Source organism: Callionymus lyra, chromosome 15 (assembly GCF_982586985.1).
Source record: "Callionymus lyra chromosome 15, fCalLyr1.hap1.1, whole genome shotgun sequence".
Lineage (NCBI taxonomy): Eukaryota > Metazoa > Chordata > Actinopteri > Syngnathiformes > Callionymidae > Callionymus > Callionymus lyra.
In genome coordinates this window covers 17,270,650-17,286,300 of record NC_141832.1, presented here as the reverse complement: position 1 = coordinate 17,286,300, position 15,651 = coordinate 17,270,650, and the positions used below count along the sequence as shown (strand labels likewise).

Here is a 15,651-nt window from a genome sequence, read left to right as displayed (position 1 = left end):
CCTCTGTGTCCCGACGGCCGACTGTGCGTGTGTGTGATTGGCTAATCGCACTAAGTCGAGCGAGCGACAGCGGACTGAGGCTCGGTGTCGCAGTTCACCCCGGACTCTTGAGTTCTTGTGTTCATTTTTGTTTACGTTTATTTCAATTCTGTCTGTTTCTTTCCGTGTGATTATTTTGATCATTCTATGTTTTATTGATTTGTCATTTGTTTAGTTTTACAGTTAAAGTATATTCATTTGTATTTTGTTCGTCATTGTCGTCACTCATTGTTAACGTTTCACTCTCTATCTGCTCAGGAGCTGCCGTACTGCGGTGTCGGATTGGTGTCCCGGTGGTGGTGTTTCCCCCCTTTCTTTTGCACGTGGGTTTTGTTTGTAGTGTTCCCAGGGATCCCCCCTTTTCGTCGGGCATCTCTCACCGTAGGTGTCAGCCCTGAGCAAGGGTAGTCGTAACCAGCACTGTTTTATTGTTGTGGTAAATTAATATATAGAAATAATAAATATTCTTTCTGAATTACTGTCTCTGCTCCTTCCCACGAATGAACCTATGTGCTGAACTTTATATTAATATCCTCTGGGTGAAATTCCCAGGGTGGCGTTGTTGAACACATAAATTACATAAATAATACTCTATCCGTGCTCGTGTCGCCACATTAACAACTTTAAAAACAATAACAATGGTAATACGCTCCAGTTTTAAAACTTTTACGTTCGGTTTAAACGTCATATAGACAACAAACTGCAACTCCCAGGATGCAACGCGCGCCCCTACGTCGCCTGAGCGCCGCATGTGCTGCTGTGAAAGAGTAACTATGGCTCAGTGCGGCTGAGGAGCTCCACGGAGCAACATCGCTGCAGACACCGAGGATCAGAACCCGGAGCATCTTTACACCGTATCTTCTGGATTAAACTTTATTTAAAAAAAAAAAAAGATACTTTCTGGACCTACTTTTCAACTCGGATCGTATTTATTGATCGAATGGCGGAAGAAGAAAAAAACGCTGGACCCCTCAGGTGGATGAAACGAACACACGTGGAGGAGTTTATTTCCACTTGGACGAGGATCACCGTGAAGATGGCTGATGGATTTATCAAGTCTGGACCTGGATGATGTTTTTTTATGGGATGTCCCGCCGAGGAAACTTTACAAACAAAAGTGATCGCCTTGGATCTTCTAACGGATCGACTCGAGGAATACTATGAGATCCATCGTTGCTCCTCCTTCTTCACCAGGTTTGTTATATTTGTTTTTAATTCAAAATGCGTTTTTTAATTCTTAAGTATTATAAATGAGCTAAGTTACCGTTATAGTCAGCAACACCTGTCACCTCCCTCCATCTTATCGTCTTTGGATCTACCTGTCCCGGTGATACACCTGTCCGTGAAGTCACAATGGTGCCTTCACGGACTCACGTAAACGGCGCAGCTGAGGTTTATAAACAACCTGGACACTCGTTTGAATCCAGTTAATACTAGATTAGAATCCATGACATACTTTGTGAGTGTTCTGAGGGGTCGAACTAAAAAAACAAACAAAAGAAATACTAACTAAAAATATATATATAAGAATCTTTTATCGTCAACATTTTATTTATTTATTTATTTTTGGTTGTGGTAGTCCAGAATAAAAGGAGTGAAATAAAAGGTAAATATTTAAAAAATATAATTTTTTTTATTCAAATAACTGTTACTTTAAAAGACATACATTCGATAAAAATACGAACAAAAACGCACAAAAAAATGTTTTATATTCATTTAAAATCGTTTAATAATTTTTAAAAAAAAGCAAAATTGGAGGGTAAAAGCCATAAAACAACTATATATTTTTTACTTGTATGTTTATTTCTATTTATAATTCAACTAGTGATCAATAAACTAAATAAATCCAAAAATAATGGTGAGTTTCTGCCAGAGATTTGACCTCACAAGGGTCACCGAAATACACCCAGAGGTTGGCAACGTTTACTTTCCTCCGTCCAGTTGCTGTTGTCGTCCCTCAAATTTGGAAAAATAAATCCCTCATTGTTGAGGACACAGAGCTCCAGTATAAGTTCATATACAGAGTAGAACACAGACCCCCTCCTCGCCCCCCCCCCCCCCCCCCACACACACAAACACCCCCGCCATTAAGACCCATCTCCAAACAAGACCCCCTTTCTCCGGCTGAAGAGGAACCCTCTGTCTAATGCCAAGTGACTCTCATGGCCAGCATTGACGGTGGGACACTTGCCGGACAAAAGGGGCTGAAGTGTCAAATAAACTCGGTCAGAGCCCCCCGACACACAAGAATTCCTTTATCAGGGCACCCTGGGAGGCGGACAAAGACGGACTTTGTGCGTCTGTGACCAAACAAACGCCCGGCCGGGTTTTTTTTTTCTTCTTCTTCTCCATCTCACAACTTCTGCCTCGTCTTCCTTCTCGCGCTATTGTCGGTGTCGTGACCCTTTTTTTTTTTCTCCCTCTCTTTCTCTGTCGCTCGCCCCAACATCAGCAGTGTGTGCTGTGTCAGCGAGCCGCACGCCCACCCACCCGCACGCCCGCCCCGACATCAAAGGCGACGTTTATTTTTCTGTTTTTCTGTTTATGTCTGGGCACTTTAGCCAGAAAGTGGGAACGCTGGAATTCTCTCTCTCTCTCTCTCTCTCTCCGGTGGATGTGGATTCGTGCCGGCAGGTCTGGTCATGTGATACGCTTGTGGTTAACCACAGCACGGAGACATTTACACACCAGGGTCACTTAACAACTTAGAACTTTCTCATGACGGGCGACTTGCTTCCATAAAACCTTCGGATTCATCGCAGTAATGGTCGACACTTTTTTTATTTATTATTAAATGTGTTCCTTTGATCATTTTATAGCGTCTCACCTGTTTGTGTCTCTACCTGTCTTACCTTTGAGGTCAGCTCTCGGAGTCTTGCTCATGGGCATCTCAACTCAACTTCCATCAACCAATTAAGCTATTAATAGTCTAGTTTTTCAAGTCTTGAATAGTTTACTTCTGTTTCTGCCCAGTAGGCTAACTGCTAGCTAGTAGCGTTAGCTCCCACTGTTGCTTTCAACTGTCCGTTTTTGTCTTCTTAGCCAACTGCTAGCTAGTAGCGTTAGCTCCCACTGTTGCTTTCAACTGTCCGTTTTTGTCTTCTTAGCTAACTGCTCGCTAGTAGCGTTAGCTCCCACTGTTGCTTTCAACTGTCCGTTTTTGTCTTCTTAGCTAACTGCTAGCTAGTAGCGTTAGCTCCCACTGTTGCTTTCAACTGTCCGTTTTTGTCTTCTTAGCTAACTGCTAGCTAGTAGCGTTAGCTCCCACTGTTGCTTTCAACTGTCCGTTTTCCTCTTCTTAGCTGACTGCTAGCTAGTAGCGTTAGTTCCCACTGTTGCTTTCAACTGTCCGTTTTTGTCTTAGCTAACTGCTAGCTAGTAGCGTTAGCTCCCACTGTTGCTTTCAACTGTCCGTTTTTGTCTTCTTAGCTAACTGCTAGCTAGTAGCGTTAGCTCCCACTGTTGCTTTCCACTGTCCGTTTTCCTCTTCTTAGCTAACTGCTAGCATTAGCCTTCGCTCTTGCTTTAGTATATTATTATGAGTCTATACCTTAAATAAAATTATTGTTGGTAGTTTGGGTCTTTTGGTTTTTTTTTCCTGTATGCTAACAGTTAGCTAGTAGAGTTAGCTACCACTGTTGCTTTCAACTGTCCGTTTTCCTCTTCTTAGCTGACTGCTAGCTAGTAGCGTTAGTTCCCACTGTTGCTTTCAACTGTCCGTTTTTGTCTTCTTAGCTAACTACTAGCGTAAGGCTTTAGCTTTCACTGTTACTTAAGTTATCGTATATTATTATGAGTTTATCTTAAATATAATTGTTGTTGGTAGTTTGTCTTTTGGGGTTTTTGTCCTGTATGCTAACAGTTAGCGTTAGCTCCCACTGTTGCTTTCAACTAAAAACTTTCCATTTTTGTCTTCTTAGCTAAATACTAGCTTGCAGCTTTAGCTTTCAGTGTTGCTTTAGTTATCGTATATTATTATGAGTTTATATCTTAAATATAATTATTGTTGGTAGTTTGTCTTTTGGGGGTTTTGTCCTGTATGCTAACAATTAATTAGTAGCTTTAACTCCCACTGTTGATTTCATGGCCGTTTCACAAGTGCTTTAGTTAAGTCTATACTGTTACTAAAATCTGGTTGCTAGTTTGAGTCTGTTTTTGTTCTGTATGCTAACAATTAGCTGGTAGCTTTAGCTCCTACTGTTTCTTTAATGGCCATTCCATTTTTGCTTCAGCCAACTTATGAGTCTAGGCTTGAACTCAAATGTGGTTGCTAGTTTGTGTCTTAACTTCTATGCGTCTGTTTTTTTGTCTTTTAAGCTAACAATTAGCTATTAGTGTTAGCTCCCACTGTTGCTTTCATAGCCGTTTCACTGGTGCTTTACGTGGCATATTCTTTAAATCTATACTTAAAGTCATATCTGGTTCAAGTTCAAGTCTGTTTGTGTCTTTTTCCTGTCTCCTTTATGTTGTTGGATATAAATTATAATTTTATAGCCATTTTTTTTGTCACATACAGGGTTTTTGGTTTAAAGAATAATACGAATAAGTATCGCAATATTCCCTCCAAATAATTAAGAATATATTACATGATAAAATGGTTAGGTTATCATTATTCATTTAAATAAATAAGTCAATATATTTAAAAGTTAAAAATAACAAAAAACCCTAAAAACATTTTTTTTCCCCAATATTTATCAAAAAAATCAAAGATAATATTAAGATAATAAATTGTAAAACATTTCAAAGTTATTATTTAACAAATTTCATAATGTAAATGTATTAAACTTTATATTTATAAATGTATATATGTTTCTACAAATCATTTTCAAGAAATCCCCCTTAAATGATCATTATATTACCTTCAAACTTATTTAGAATTTAATCAATACGTTTATATTTAAATAAAACTGTATATTTATGTCAAAATTCTGTAATTTTTTATAATAAAATTAACAAATTCTTGATAAATTCCCCCAAATAATTAAGATTAAAACATATTATTTAAAATGTTTAACCAATAAATAAATTAAGACAAATCGCATAATTGCAGTGTAAACAATACTTATAAAAGTAAATAAATTATTGTTTAATTTGACATATTACATTTAAATAGTTTAAATATTTCAGGAAGTAGACATAAATAAAGAGAGACGCGAGGATTTTTCCGGCAGCTTCGGACAAGGAAGTGGACGTCTCTCCCGTGGCGTGCTAATACCTGCCGTCCTCGCCGGCGAAGGTAAACAGATCGCGTTGCTGCGGTGAAGCGTGTTAATGGCGTGTTTATGAGCTCAAGTCGGCGGGTGATTTATGGTTTCCAAACTTTTTCCCTCGCTGCCTCTGCATCCAGAATCCACACCAGTGACGGCACCATGTGTCTGGGGGGGGGGGGGTGCTTGGGGGTGCGTGACCCTCTGCTGACCTCAGTCTGGATGTGAAAATATTATTATTTTTGACTCGGTAGCAGCTGATGGATGACATCATCAGCGTCAACAGATGCAGGATCGGAGGTTCATGAAGGGCCTCCGATCGTGGAGCAGCAGAACTGTCATTTATTAGTAGTCGCAGGAACAATGGGGAGCTTGTCTCCGGGGTGGTGGGGGCCCCGACGGGGGCCAGAGGGGGGCAATGTTGGGGGGGGGTTCAGGCTGAGATTGGGCAGCAGCCTCTGACCAAGAACAAGCCTCTGTCTGATGGAGAGAACTGCTGACCCTTCCTGAGTAAAATGGCACCTTTGTTTCGAGGTGTATGTGTTTATGTGAGAATGAAAAGCTTTTTTTTTTTTTTCACTGAATACTTTTAGTGATTTTCATTCCATTTCTCAATTTTGCTCCATCGGTTCCCACACTTTGGAATATGTGCGAGTGGAAATCTCCAGACTGTAAGTGATGCAGACGATGCTTTCAGACTAATTAGCTTTTTTTTTCTACTTTCTTCCTGGATCGTTGCCACTTCCTGTGTGGCCTTAAAATACTTTTTTTATTTATGGCTCTAGACTGTAGTGATGCGACCTTAGATGGAGGCGGGGCTTAAAGGAGGGGTAAACACGAGCGTATATTATAAACGCTATTTTTTAATCATCTTAAGAAGAAAGTGCATGGCGACAAATGTCAGTAATTATTAATAATTTAAATAAATACAAGTAGTTATTTACTTGAAAAAATACAGAATATTATGAACTAAAACAATAATTTTAATAACAAATTTACATTTTATCACATAGTAAAAATACATCACAAGTTATTATTAATAATTAAAATAAATACAAACAAATATTGATTAAAAAAAAGAAAAAAGTATACAATAAAAACACTTTAACAAAGAATTCACATTTTATTACATATTAAAACATTTTAAAGTTAATATTAATAGTATAAACAAATAACTGTAAATATTCACTTAAAAAATACAGTATAATTATAAACTAAAAAACACATTTTACAAATTTACATTTTATTACACAATTATCTAGGTTAATTTATTATTGAAAAAAATAAAAGTAAATATTTATTTTTAAAATACAGTATAATTATAAACTAAATAACACAATTTAAAAACAAATTAATATTGATGGCATCGCAAATCTTATTAATATTAAAATATAAACGAAACATTTGAAAGTTATTATACTAATTCAAATAAAGAAATATAAATTTAAAAAAAAATAGTATAATTATAAACTAAAAATAGGGGCGCAGGGGTTAGCGCGGTCACCCCACAGCAAGAAGGTTGCTGGTTCAATTCCAGGCCGAGAAAAACATATGGAGAACTTTGCGAAAATTGACCTTAAAGTATGAGAGTGTGTGTGAATGGTTGTCTGTCTTTGTGTGCCCTCGACAGAGTGCCGTCCTGTCCAGGGTGTCCCCTGCTTCTCGCCCTATGATACTTGGATAGGCTCCAGTCTCCCATGACCCCAACCCAGGGATAAAGCAGTAGACAATGAATGAATGAATGAATAAACTAAAAATAACTAAGATTATATTGGATACGTAAACATTTTAATGTTATTGTAATAATTAAAATAAAAATTATATATGTATATATATATATAATCAAAATAAAACCCAGTATAATTATGAACTACAAAAAAATACAATTTAGAAAAAGTTTACAAATATTTATTTATATAATCCCTATATAATTAATTACGATTATATTACATAGTAAAACATTTCAAAGTTGTTAAATTAATAAACTAAAACAATTCTAAAAACGAATTAAGATCAGTATCAGTATAATGATTTATGAACTAGAAAAATAAATAAAACGTTAAAAAGTGATTAAGTTATTCATTATAAGTGTGTATATATATATATATATATATTTAAAGCAACAACCAAACCAGCACTATAATGAAGCAGCACGATGGAAAACATTGTTTCCGGCTCCCTCTAGTGTCAGACCAGTGAAATTGCAACCTCTTTTGACACTTGCCACCATTTTTATTTGTTTACAAAATAAGATTAAAGCTCTTTTTGATGGAGAATTGCAACTTTTTTTTTATCCTTTCCCCCCAAAACCGCAGCCTTCTCTTATTATGGGGTGTGGGTCGCCATTGAAACGTCGCCGTCTTCTCAGCCTGTCGCACCTACACAAGCTAAAACCTCATTCAGAATCAGGTCTTTTCTCCTTCCGTCCACTTCTTTCACGCCTCTTTGCTTTTCTTTCCTTCTTAGTCAGGAGGATAAAGGCGACATTTTCGGTGTGAAGAGCAGCGTGAAATCTTCCTGTGTGACTCCACCAGGACACGCCAGACCACCAGGCTTCACGACACAACTAAGGCGAGAGAGTCTGTGTGAGCGACGCTTTAAGATGTCTCAAGTTTGCTTCAAGAAAAATAGGTGATTATTTGAAGAAGATGCCTCAAGGTTTAGGTTTAACCCCCACGATCCCATAAGATGGAAAAATAACGGTATAGATGAGGATTTTTTTTTATAATACTCTCCTCCCCTCTAGTGGTTAAAACGTGCAATAGCATACCGGATCATTTTGGATGTATTTCTTTGTTTGGCCACAAAGGCGCATATAGCGCTAATTCGCAAGATCACAATTGAAAATAATTAATGATCTTCTTGTAAAATAGTTAATAGAAAATGATGATGATTCATTTTAAGATTAATTACATTTTCTCAACATTTTAATTGGGTGAAAAATGTATTAGAGAAAAACGAAACAATATAATTGAGGTGTTGTTATTGAGGGATCAATAAACTGTCTGTCTGTCTGTCTGTCTGTCTGTCGTAAAGGTCAATACATAGTTTTAAAACCGTATAAATATAAACACAACATACCTAAAAATAAACGTTTTTACAAATAATGACTATAATAAGTCATTATTATTCCATTTTTTACCGTTTTTTTTGTTCAAACCAGTATAGTTAAGGGAACAATATTATTTAATGATACCCGGCTTTAAAGTACAAAAAATATATATACCGTTATATCTGTTATAATATAATACATTAAAAAATGCATAACACAGTCAATGTTTTGATCATATCAAACTTTTATGTGTCTTTTATTATAAATAATGTTGCAACTTTCTCCTTTATAATTTTTCTACAATTTCTTTTAAATCAAAATGTTTGATTTCTTTTCTATACATTCTTACAATGACGTTAATATTAAGTTTGTTTTTCTTTTGAAATCCTTTGCAGTCTATCTCTGTCTCTTATCTTAATCTTAATCTATTTTATTCTATCTATTAAAGATAGAGCAAAGACAATCGGGTAAGACAATATTCTTTGTTTATTTGTCTTTTGTTGTTCTGGACTAAAAGCTACATTGTTGCATTGTTTGCTATTCAAAAAAGTTGTTGTATAGATTAATTTGAAAGTGAGATGCACACAAAATTTGTTTTCCTATAAAAAAAAAAAATACACCTCAGTTGGAGTGTGATTTTCTCAAGTCGCCACTAGAGGTCAGGATTGACCATGAAAAAGTCCCTTTTTGTGTTGAGATTATCCTTACTTGTATATATGACTTAAAGGTGTTTTGTTTTTTTAGTAAAATTAAAAACTGAAGACTGTTTTATTCGTAACTTATTTTTTGGAACACAATTTCGACTCTTATAGATTCAAAATGATTTATTTTGACTTCAATTATAATCACAATATTTGTGTTTATAATACATTACCATGTCTTTTTTTCTCTTCATTTGTAGTTTACCTATTAAAAATAAATACTTTCTTTAGATTTTAAATAATTTAATTATGTATTTCTGTCTTTTCTGGCCTGAAATGATTTAGTTATTTTCTGTATTCCTAAAAAAAACAAACCCAGTAAACTCCTGAAACTAACATGAATAACGTCATTGTAAATTATCATTTTATTACATCTCATAAAAAGTGTCACTTTTTTAGCCAGGGTTTGAGTCAAGGTTGTGTTTTAATTATTGAACGAAAGTTCGAAATATCAAAATAAAACTACCAGCAAATATGCCATATATAATAATATAAGTCATGATGGTTACAAGAATTCTATTTAAAATGTATATACTCTCCAATGAAAAAAAAAAAAGGATTCTAAAGGAAAGTTAATAGTAATTTGAGTAAAACAATGTCTTAAAACATTAAGAATTACATAATATTTAAAAAAAATGACATGTTGGACGTTCACTGTTTTTTCCAGACTTTGATGACAAAATAAAGAAAACGAAAAGAACGATCAAATCGTAACTGACTCTTCAAACGGTTGAGATAGTCGTGATGCTCCTCGTCCACTGGGTGGCACTGTGGTACCGCGCTGAGCGTCCCTTGTCGTGTCGCTCCTCCGCACGTGGAGGTCACTCTTGTGATCCGCGGGGCAATAATGGACGTGAAGTGAGATTATTATCTTCTTATTGGCCCTCATTCCATCTCGACTCTCTTTTGAAGATCAAAGTCACCGTGTTTGTGAGAGCGTGCACGTGTCGTGCACATCAACTCCCATTGAACTTCCATAAAAACCAACCGCTCTCTGGCATCTTTATTTTGTTCACTTTAATAACATGATTATAAGACTCGCTCCTACTTTAAAATACGCTCAGCAATACTTGAGTTGTTTTTTTCTTTTCTTGTCAGGCCCCTCCTCTGGGTGTTTGAACCGAGAGGTTCAGGTGAAGAAACCGGTGGGGCAGCTAACTAGCTAGCTCCACTTGTGCTAAATCTCGTAGATATTCCGACATCTCGCAAACGTGTTCATCGTTGTTTGTATAATTGAATCAACAAATACAAGTTTCTCAGAATGTTCTGTTTGAAAAGTTGTGCTTCCGCTGGTGTGTGTGTGTGTGTGTGTGTACACATAGTTGAGCGTCGGCCAACTTTCTTTCAGCGAGTGCCTTCACTTCTGTTCGCCCTGTCAGCCGGAGATTATGGGATGGGCATATCCACTGTTCATTCTTCCGTGCAGGTTGTCTCGGCTTGATATGCTTCAATCTCCTGCCGCACATCTCTCTGGTCCTGTTGGCGGTGGTCGGTCACACATGGTCGTGAAATGACTTTCTGGTGCTAATGGTTATGAAAAAAACAACAACACAAGATCTTTTATAGAAATGTAAAGGTAAAATAAATAATCTCTGGAGTTCTCTGGTGTTATGATAGTCATTTTAAGGTCCTTCTAAAGTGAAGTAATAGTTTTTTTGACACTTGGAACTAAGAAAAATCCTTTACCAATACAATTGGAGACTCGGGTCACATGCTTGCCTGTACTTTTAGCACGTCTAAATGTAAACAAGCTAACCTTTACATTTATGATATCAGGGGGGAAAAAGGACAACTAAAAAACCCTACTTTTCATTGCAGAGGTAACTAAGGTTCTTCTAGAGTAGCAACATAATTCCCTGTATTTTGGTAAATAAATGACCAAAAAAAACTTTTTTGCACCATGAGAAAAACCCTAAAAGATGCCAATAATAAAGGAGACTCGGGTCACATGCTTGCCTGTAGTTTTAGCTAAATGTAAACAAGCGCATATATGATTATGACAAAAAAAATCTACTTTTATAATCTACTAAAGGTAAAAAAAAAATCTCTGGAGTTCTGTGGCATCTTGAAGGGAACTCTTAAGTATTTTAGAATAGCAACAACATGTACTGTATTTTAAAAGTACATTTGTAACTCATCTTGAAAAAAATTCTGGAACATGCCAATATACTTTTTTTTTAGGTCACATGCTTGCCTGTTGTTTAAGCACCTTGAAAAGTAAACAAGCAAACTCGTACATTTAGGATTAAGGAAAAAAGGTAAACAAACTTTTATAGATCTTTTAAGGAAAAGTTCTGTAGCCTTACGAAAGAAACTCTATGGTCCTTGTAGAGTATCCGCATTCTTTTGGTAAAAAGATGTTTATTATTTATTCTCCGATAATACTCTCGGATCACATGCTTATCCGGAGGTTTTAGCACCTGTTACTTAAAACCAGCGACTTCATTTTTTTATTGAAAAATTAAAAAAAACGACAGCCAACAAAAAAACTCTTTAAAGACATTTTGCGGTTAAAAAAAAAAAAAAAAAATCTCTGGAATTTAGTGGCGTCATTGTTATTTATATTAAAAATAGCCAACAAAATGTATTGTCATTATTTATCTTTATCCTAGAACTAATCTTGAACATAAATCTGTGATAAACCAATAATGGAGGAGTCTGTGGTCACATGCTTGCCTGCAGTTTTACCTCTTATTGTAAAGAAGCTTCTGTAATAATGAGGATGTAAAATTGATTTAAAGAAATAAAAAAACTTCTGAAATCAAAACTTTCTATTTTGCAAGGACTGTGTACAAACATCAGCCTCACCAACAAAGGTATCTATCTAATCTATCTATTTCAACACTTTCCTGGTCATCTATAGGGAAGTAAAAGTCTGACGTGTTTCTCAAGAGGAACTGGATCCATGTTTTCGTCGCTTTTATTGCCTCAATCTGCGAAGGAACGGCCCGGGCAGGTAGAGCCGGTGACTCAGTGAAGGTGGAGCAGCTCGGAGTCTCTATCTCGGCGTCTCATGGGCTGTTTGACTTCTTCCTACTGTTACTGTTAATCATTCACCGCCTCGCTCTTTGTCCACGTCGAGGGGAGAACACACTCAACTTTGACTCGGACCGTCGTCGGTGTGTGTTTTCGACTTTTGTGGACGAGAAGTGACGCGAGATGTTTAAATCTTGGCGTCTAAATACACGTTTTGATGGTGCGATTTTTATTTAGAGGTTTGAAACTAATAAAAACGTGCAATAAAAGTGAAGTTAAACATCATTAATATTTAATTTGTTTCTGCAATTAAGTGCAGAAGATGTAAAAGAAGAAGTATGAAAAATGTAGGAAATTCAGTATTTAAACGCAAAAAAAAACGAGATTAAATGCATATAATTGACAATTTATCATTGAAAATATAATTTAAAAAATGTTGACAGTACGACTGCAGCAAAGTGCGACCTTTGATTGTGTTTCTGTGGCCCTCACGAGGTCCGACTATGTTTCTGATGAGTTTGTTTTAAATTTAATTTATTATTCTTGATTAGTAGATATGATTCAATACACTTGTATATTTGAAAGCCAAAATGGGTCCAAACATCAGCTTTAAAAGTGGCTGGTGTCGACTGTATCCTCTCGTCCTCAGTCCTCGCCGGGCTCTCGCTGGATTTCATTGCGGAGGACATGTAAAATTTTTATACACAGTATATATATTTTACACACCTCATTGAATTATAAATCATAAATTATGCAAATGAAATAATTATAAAACAAATTTATATATATATATATATATATACCGGTTTATATATATATGTAATTGTATTTTATTCTTTAATAATCATTACCCCAATGACTGTTTTTTTGCACTGAATATGACTAAATATACTTGTTAAAATACTCCTCATACATATAAATATGCTGAAAAACAAATCTTAAATACAATATGTACAGAAAAGATATGAATAAAATAAACCGTTTTATCAGTAAAAGCAAATGAATATACAATTGTATATAAATATCTATAGAAAAAATTATACATAGATATATAAACCTGATTAAATTGATACTCTTAACACTGCTTTTCTGTCTTAATGTGTTTTAATGTATCACTATAGTGACCTTGAGTATCTAGAAAAGACAAATGTGTTATATATATGATATATATGGGGAAAACATTGACAAAAATATTCTCTTTATAAGAATCATGCGTATATTATATTGACTAAAACACATTTTTTTGATTAAAAAAAGACTTTATAAATGTGGAAAACTGCAAAAAAATGGGAGTATAAATACATATTTTTCATAAAAGACACTCGCACACACACGACGTTGGCAGTGAGGATGAGTTCCACCTCAGTGTGTGTGTGTGTGTGTGTGGTGTGTAAAGATACTCCTGTGTGTTCCCATTTTTGTTTACAAAACCTTTCTGGATGAGTTTCTTCTTCCAGACGTCTGTCTCTTCTTCCCTATGATACCCCCCCCTCCCCCCACCATGACACCTCCACCTTCATCCCCGGACCACGATGTCGTTTCCTCGTCCAATAAAAAGCCTCCGTCACTCATTCACAGACGCATCAAACGCAGGAGCCGCCGCCGCTCGATTATCTCGATCCAACCGCCCGCGAGGAAACAGGTTCTAATAATCTAAACATTATCTTAAGGCGACGCTGCTTCTGCAAATATGTTCCTGGAGGATCCAACAATGAACTTTTCTTCACTCTTTTTGTTTGACTTCTATAACCTTTGCTCAAGGGAACTCAAATAATCGGCACGTCCTCCTTCCTTGTTTCCGAAAACCATCGCCTCGTCGACGGACGGAGCTGCAGGGCCGGCGTTTCGGGAGCCGAGTGTAAACAGGCGTCACGAGCTAGCATGGTCTTCATTAGCTGTGTGTGTGTGTGTGTGTGTGTTAGTGTGTGTGTGTGTGTGTGTCTTTGTTAATCACCTGACTGGAGTTTAACGTCCCTCTAGTCGTGACTCCATGAAACCAAAGGGTAGTTTCGTACTAGTTTTTTATATATATATTATTATTTTCAGTTTTTTACGTTGACAAACATCGTGGTGTCTCGTTTATTGCGTCCATTCCGAAAAAACGTCTATAAAGTAAATCTGCGTTGTAATGTTCCTCCTTTTTTTTTAATACGCAATCCCTCTCGACATCCCTCTATGTAACGGTGAGCTGAACACCCCCCCCCCCTTAATGCTTTGCCGCCCAGCCGTCGATCGCTTCTCACAAAGCGACCCAGATGTAGGGTTTGAACACATTGTTGTAGGGACTTCTCAGCGTCACTTAATATAGCAGTGTGTAGAAAGGCATCGTGGGAAGTCACCGTTTTTGTTGGCACCATAAGTAAGACGGGTGCGGTAATGAGTACCTCCCACTTTTTTATTTACAGTTTGAAAAAATGACACTTCCTGACTGCAGCTTGACAATAAAATATAAAGTACTGTGTGCAAATATTATCACTATTTATATTTTTTTATACCATGTTAATTTCACAATGTAGTTTTCCTTCATAAGCATCTTCTTTTTAATCATTTTTTATTGTATTTGTATATAACTTTGTTTGTACCATTATGACATTTGCAGTCATTACATTTTTTTTTGTTGCAATTATAATACAGATGTTTTTAATTGATTTTAAAAAGGGTTAGTTTTAAATGATGTTTCCTTCATTAGAATCTCCTTTTTTTATAAGTATATATAAATATAAAATGATATTTATATTGCATTACATTTTGGATACAATTATACTTGTTTTATTGTTAAATAAATGTAAAATATTTGCAAGAAAATGTTAATAAAAATACTAGAAATAAAATTCGAAAAACACTTTTGCTTTAAAGCAAATTGTTCAATAATATTTTGATGGATCAATGTATATTTTTTTTATATTCAATAATCTGGTAATTCTTTCTTTTTTTCTGTTTTTTATAAACTTTGTTATATTATTATTATTAAACAATATATTTAGATGATCTTTTAAATGTTTGGATCATAAAGGGATTGATCTGTATTCAATTTAAATGTCATATTATAATGCAACTGATGCCTTTTACGTCATTTATCAGTATTTTTGTAAAAAAAATTAAATTAAAAAAATTCCTGATTCCAAAAAAAAAGGGAGAAATATAAAATGAAAAAAAATTCTGCCGGAAAAATAAAACAATACTGACAACTAAACTTGCATCGAAAGTCCACTATCTGTATTAGTTGGCTGATCTACTCGCCACCTTTCCAGGGTGTCCCACAGATTTGCTGCATTACAATGACCATCAAAGTCAAATGAAACGTGAGATCAAACGCTATCATGTCAACCACGATTACTACGTTACGCTGCACCTGAGTCCGACAGTAAAAGGGTGACGTTAGTCCAGGTAATAAAGAAGCTGCGAGGGCCATAAAGACGACTTCACCATGTCTGGGTTGCTGTCGTTATTAAGCCGTAAAACCTCCGATCGAGGGCGATACGGCAGGAGGAAGGTGCAGCGAAAAGGAGGAACTTTGCTCCCGCAATACTTTCATGAACTTGTGTTTTTTGCCAGAGTTGTCACAGGGAAACATTCTTCAAATTCCCCCGGCATCGCACCCTCGCGCCACTTTTGCCGCCCCGCGGCCAGAACCGCCGCCGGGCACTTAGGCTTGTTTGCCTCGGTTCTCTGACGT

At 36.0% G+C, this 15,651-nt stretch overlaps 1 protein-coding gene across 1 annotated transcript in view; it reads left to right on the top strand.

Moving 5' to 3' along the window:
* Window positions 1-643: 643 nt before the first annotated feature.
* Window positions 644-15,651, top strand: part of LOC148065153 (uncharacterized) — a 70,188-nt gene continuing 55,180 nt past the window's right edge. The window contains exon 1 of the mRNA XM_087808585.1: window positions 644-1,233. Coding sequence (XP_087664711.1) covers window positions 1,200-1,233 — 34 coding nt within the window. The 5' untranslated portion in view covers window positions 644-1,199. The remainder of the gene's footprint in view (window positions 1,234-15,651) is intronic.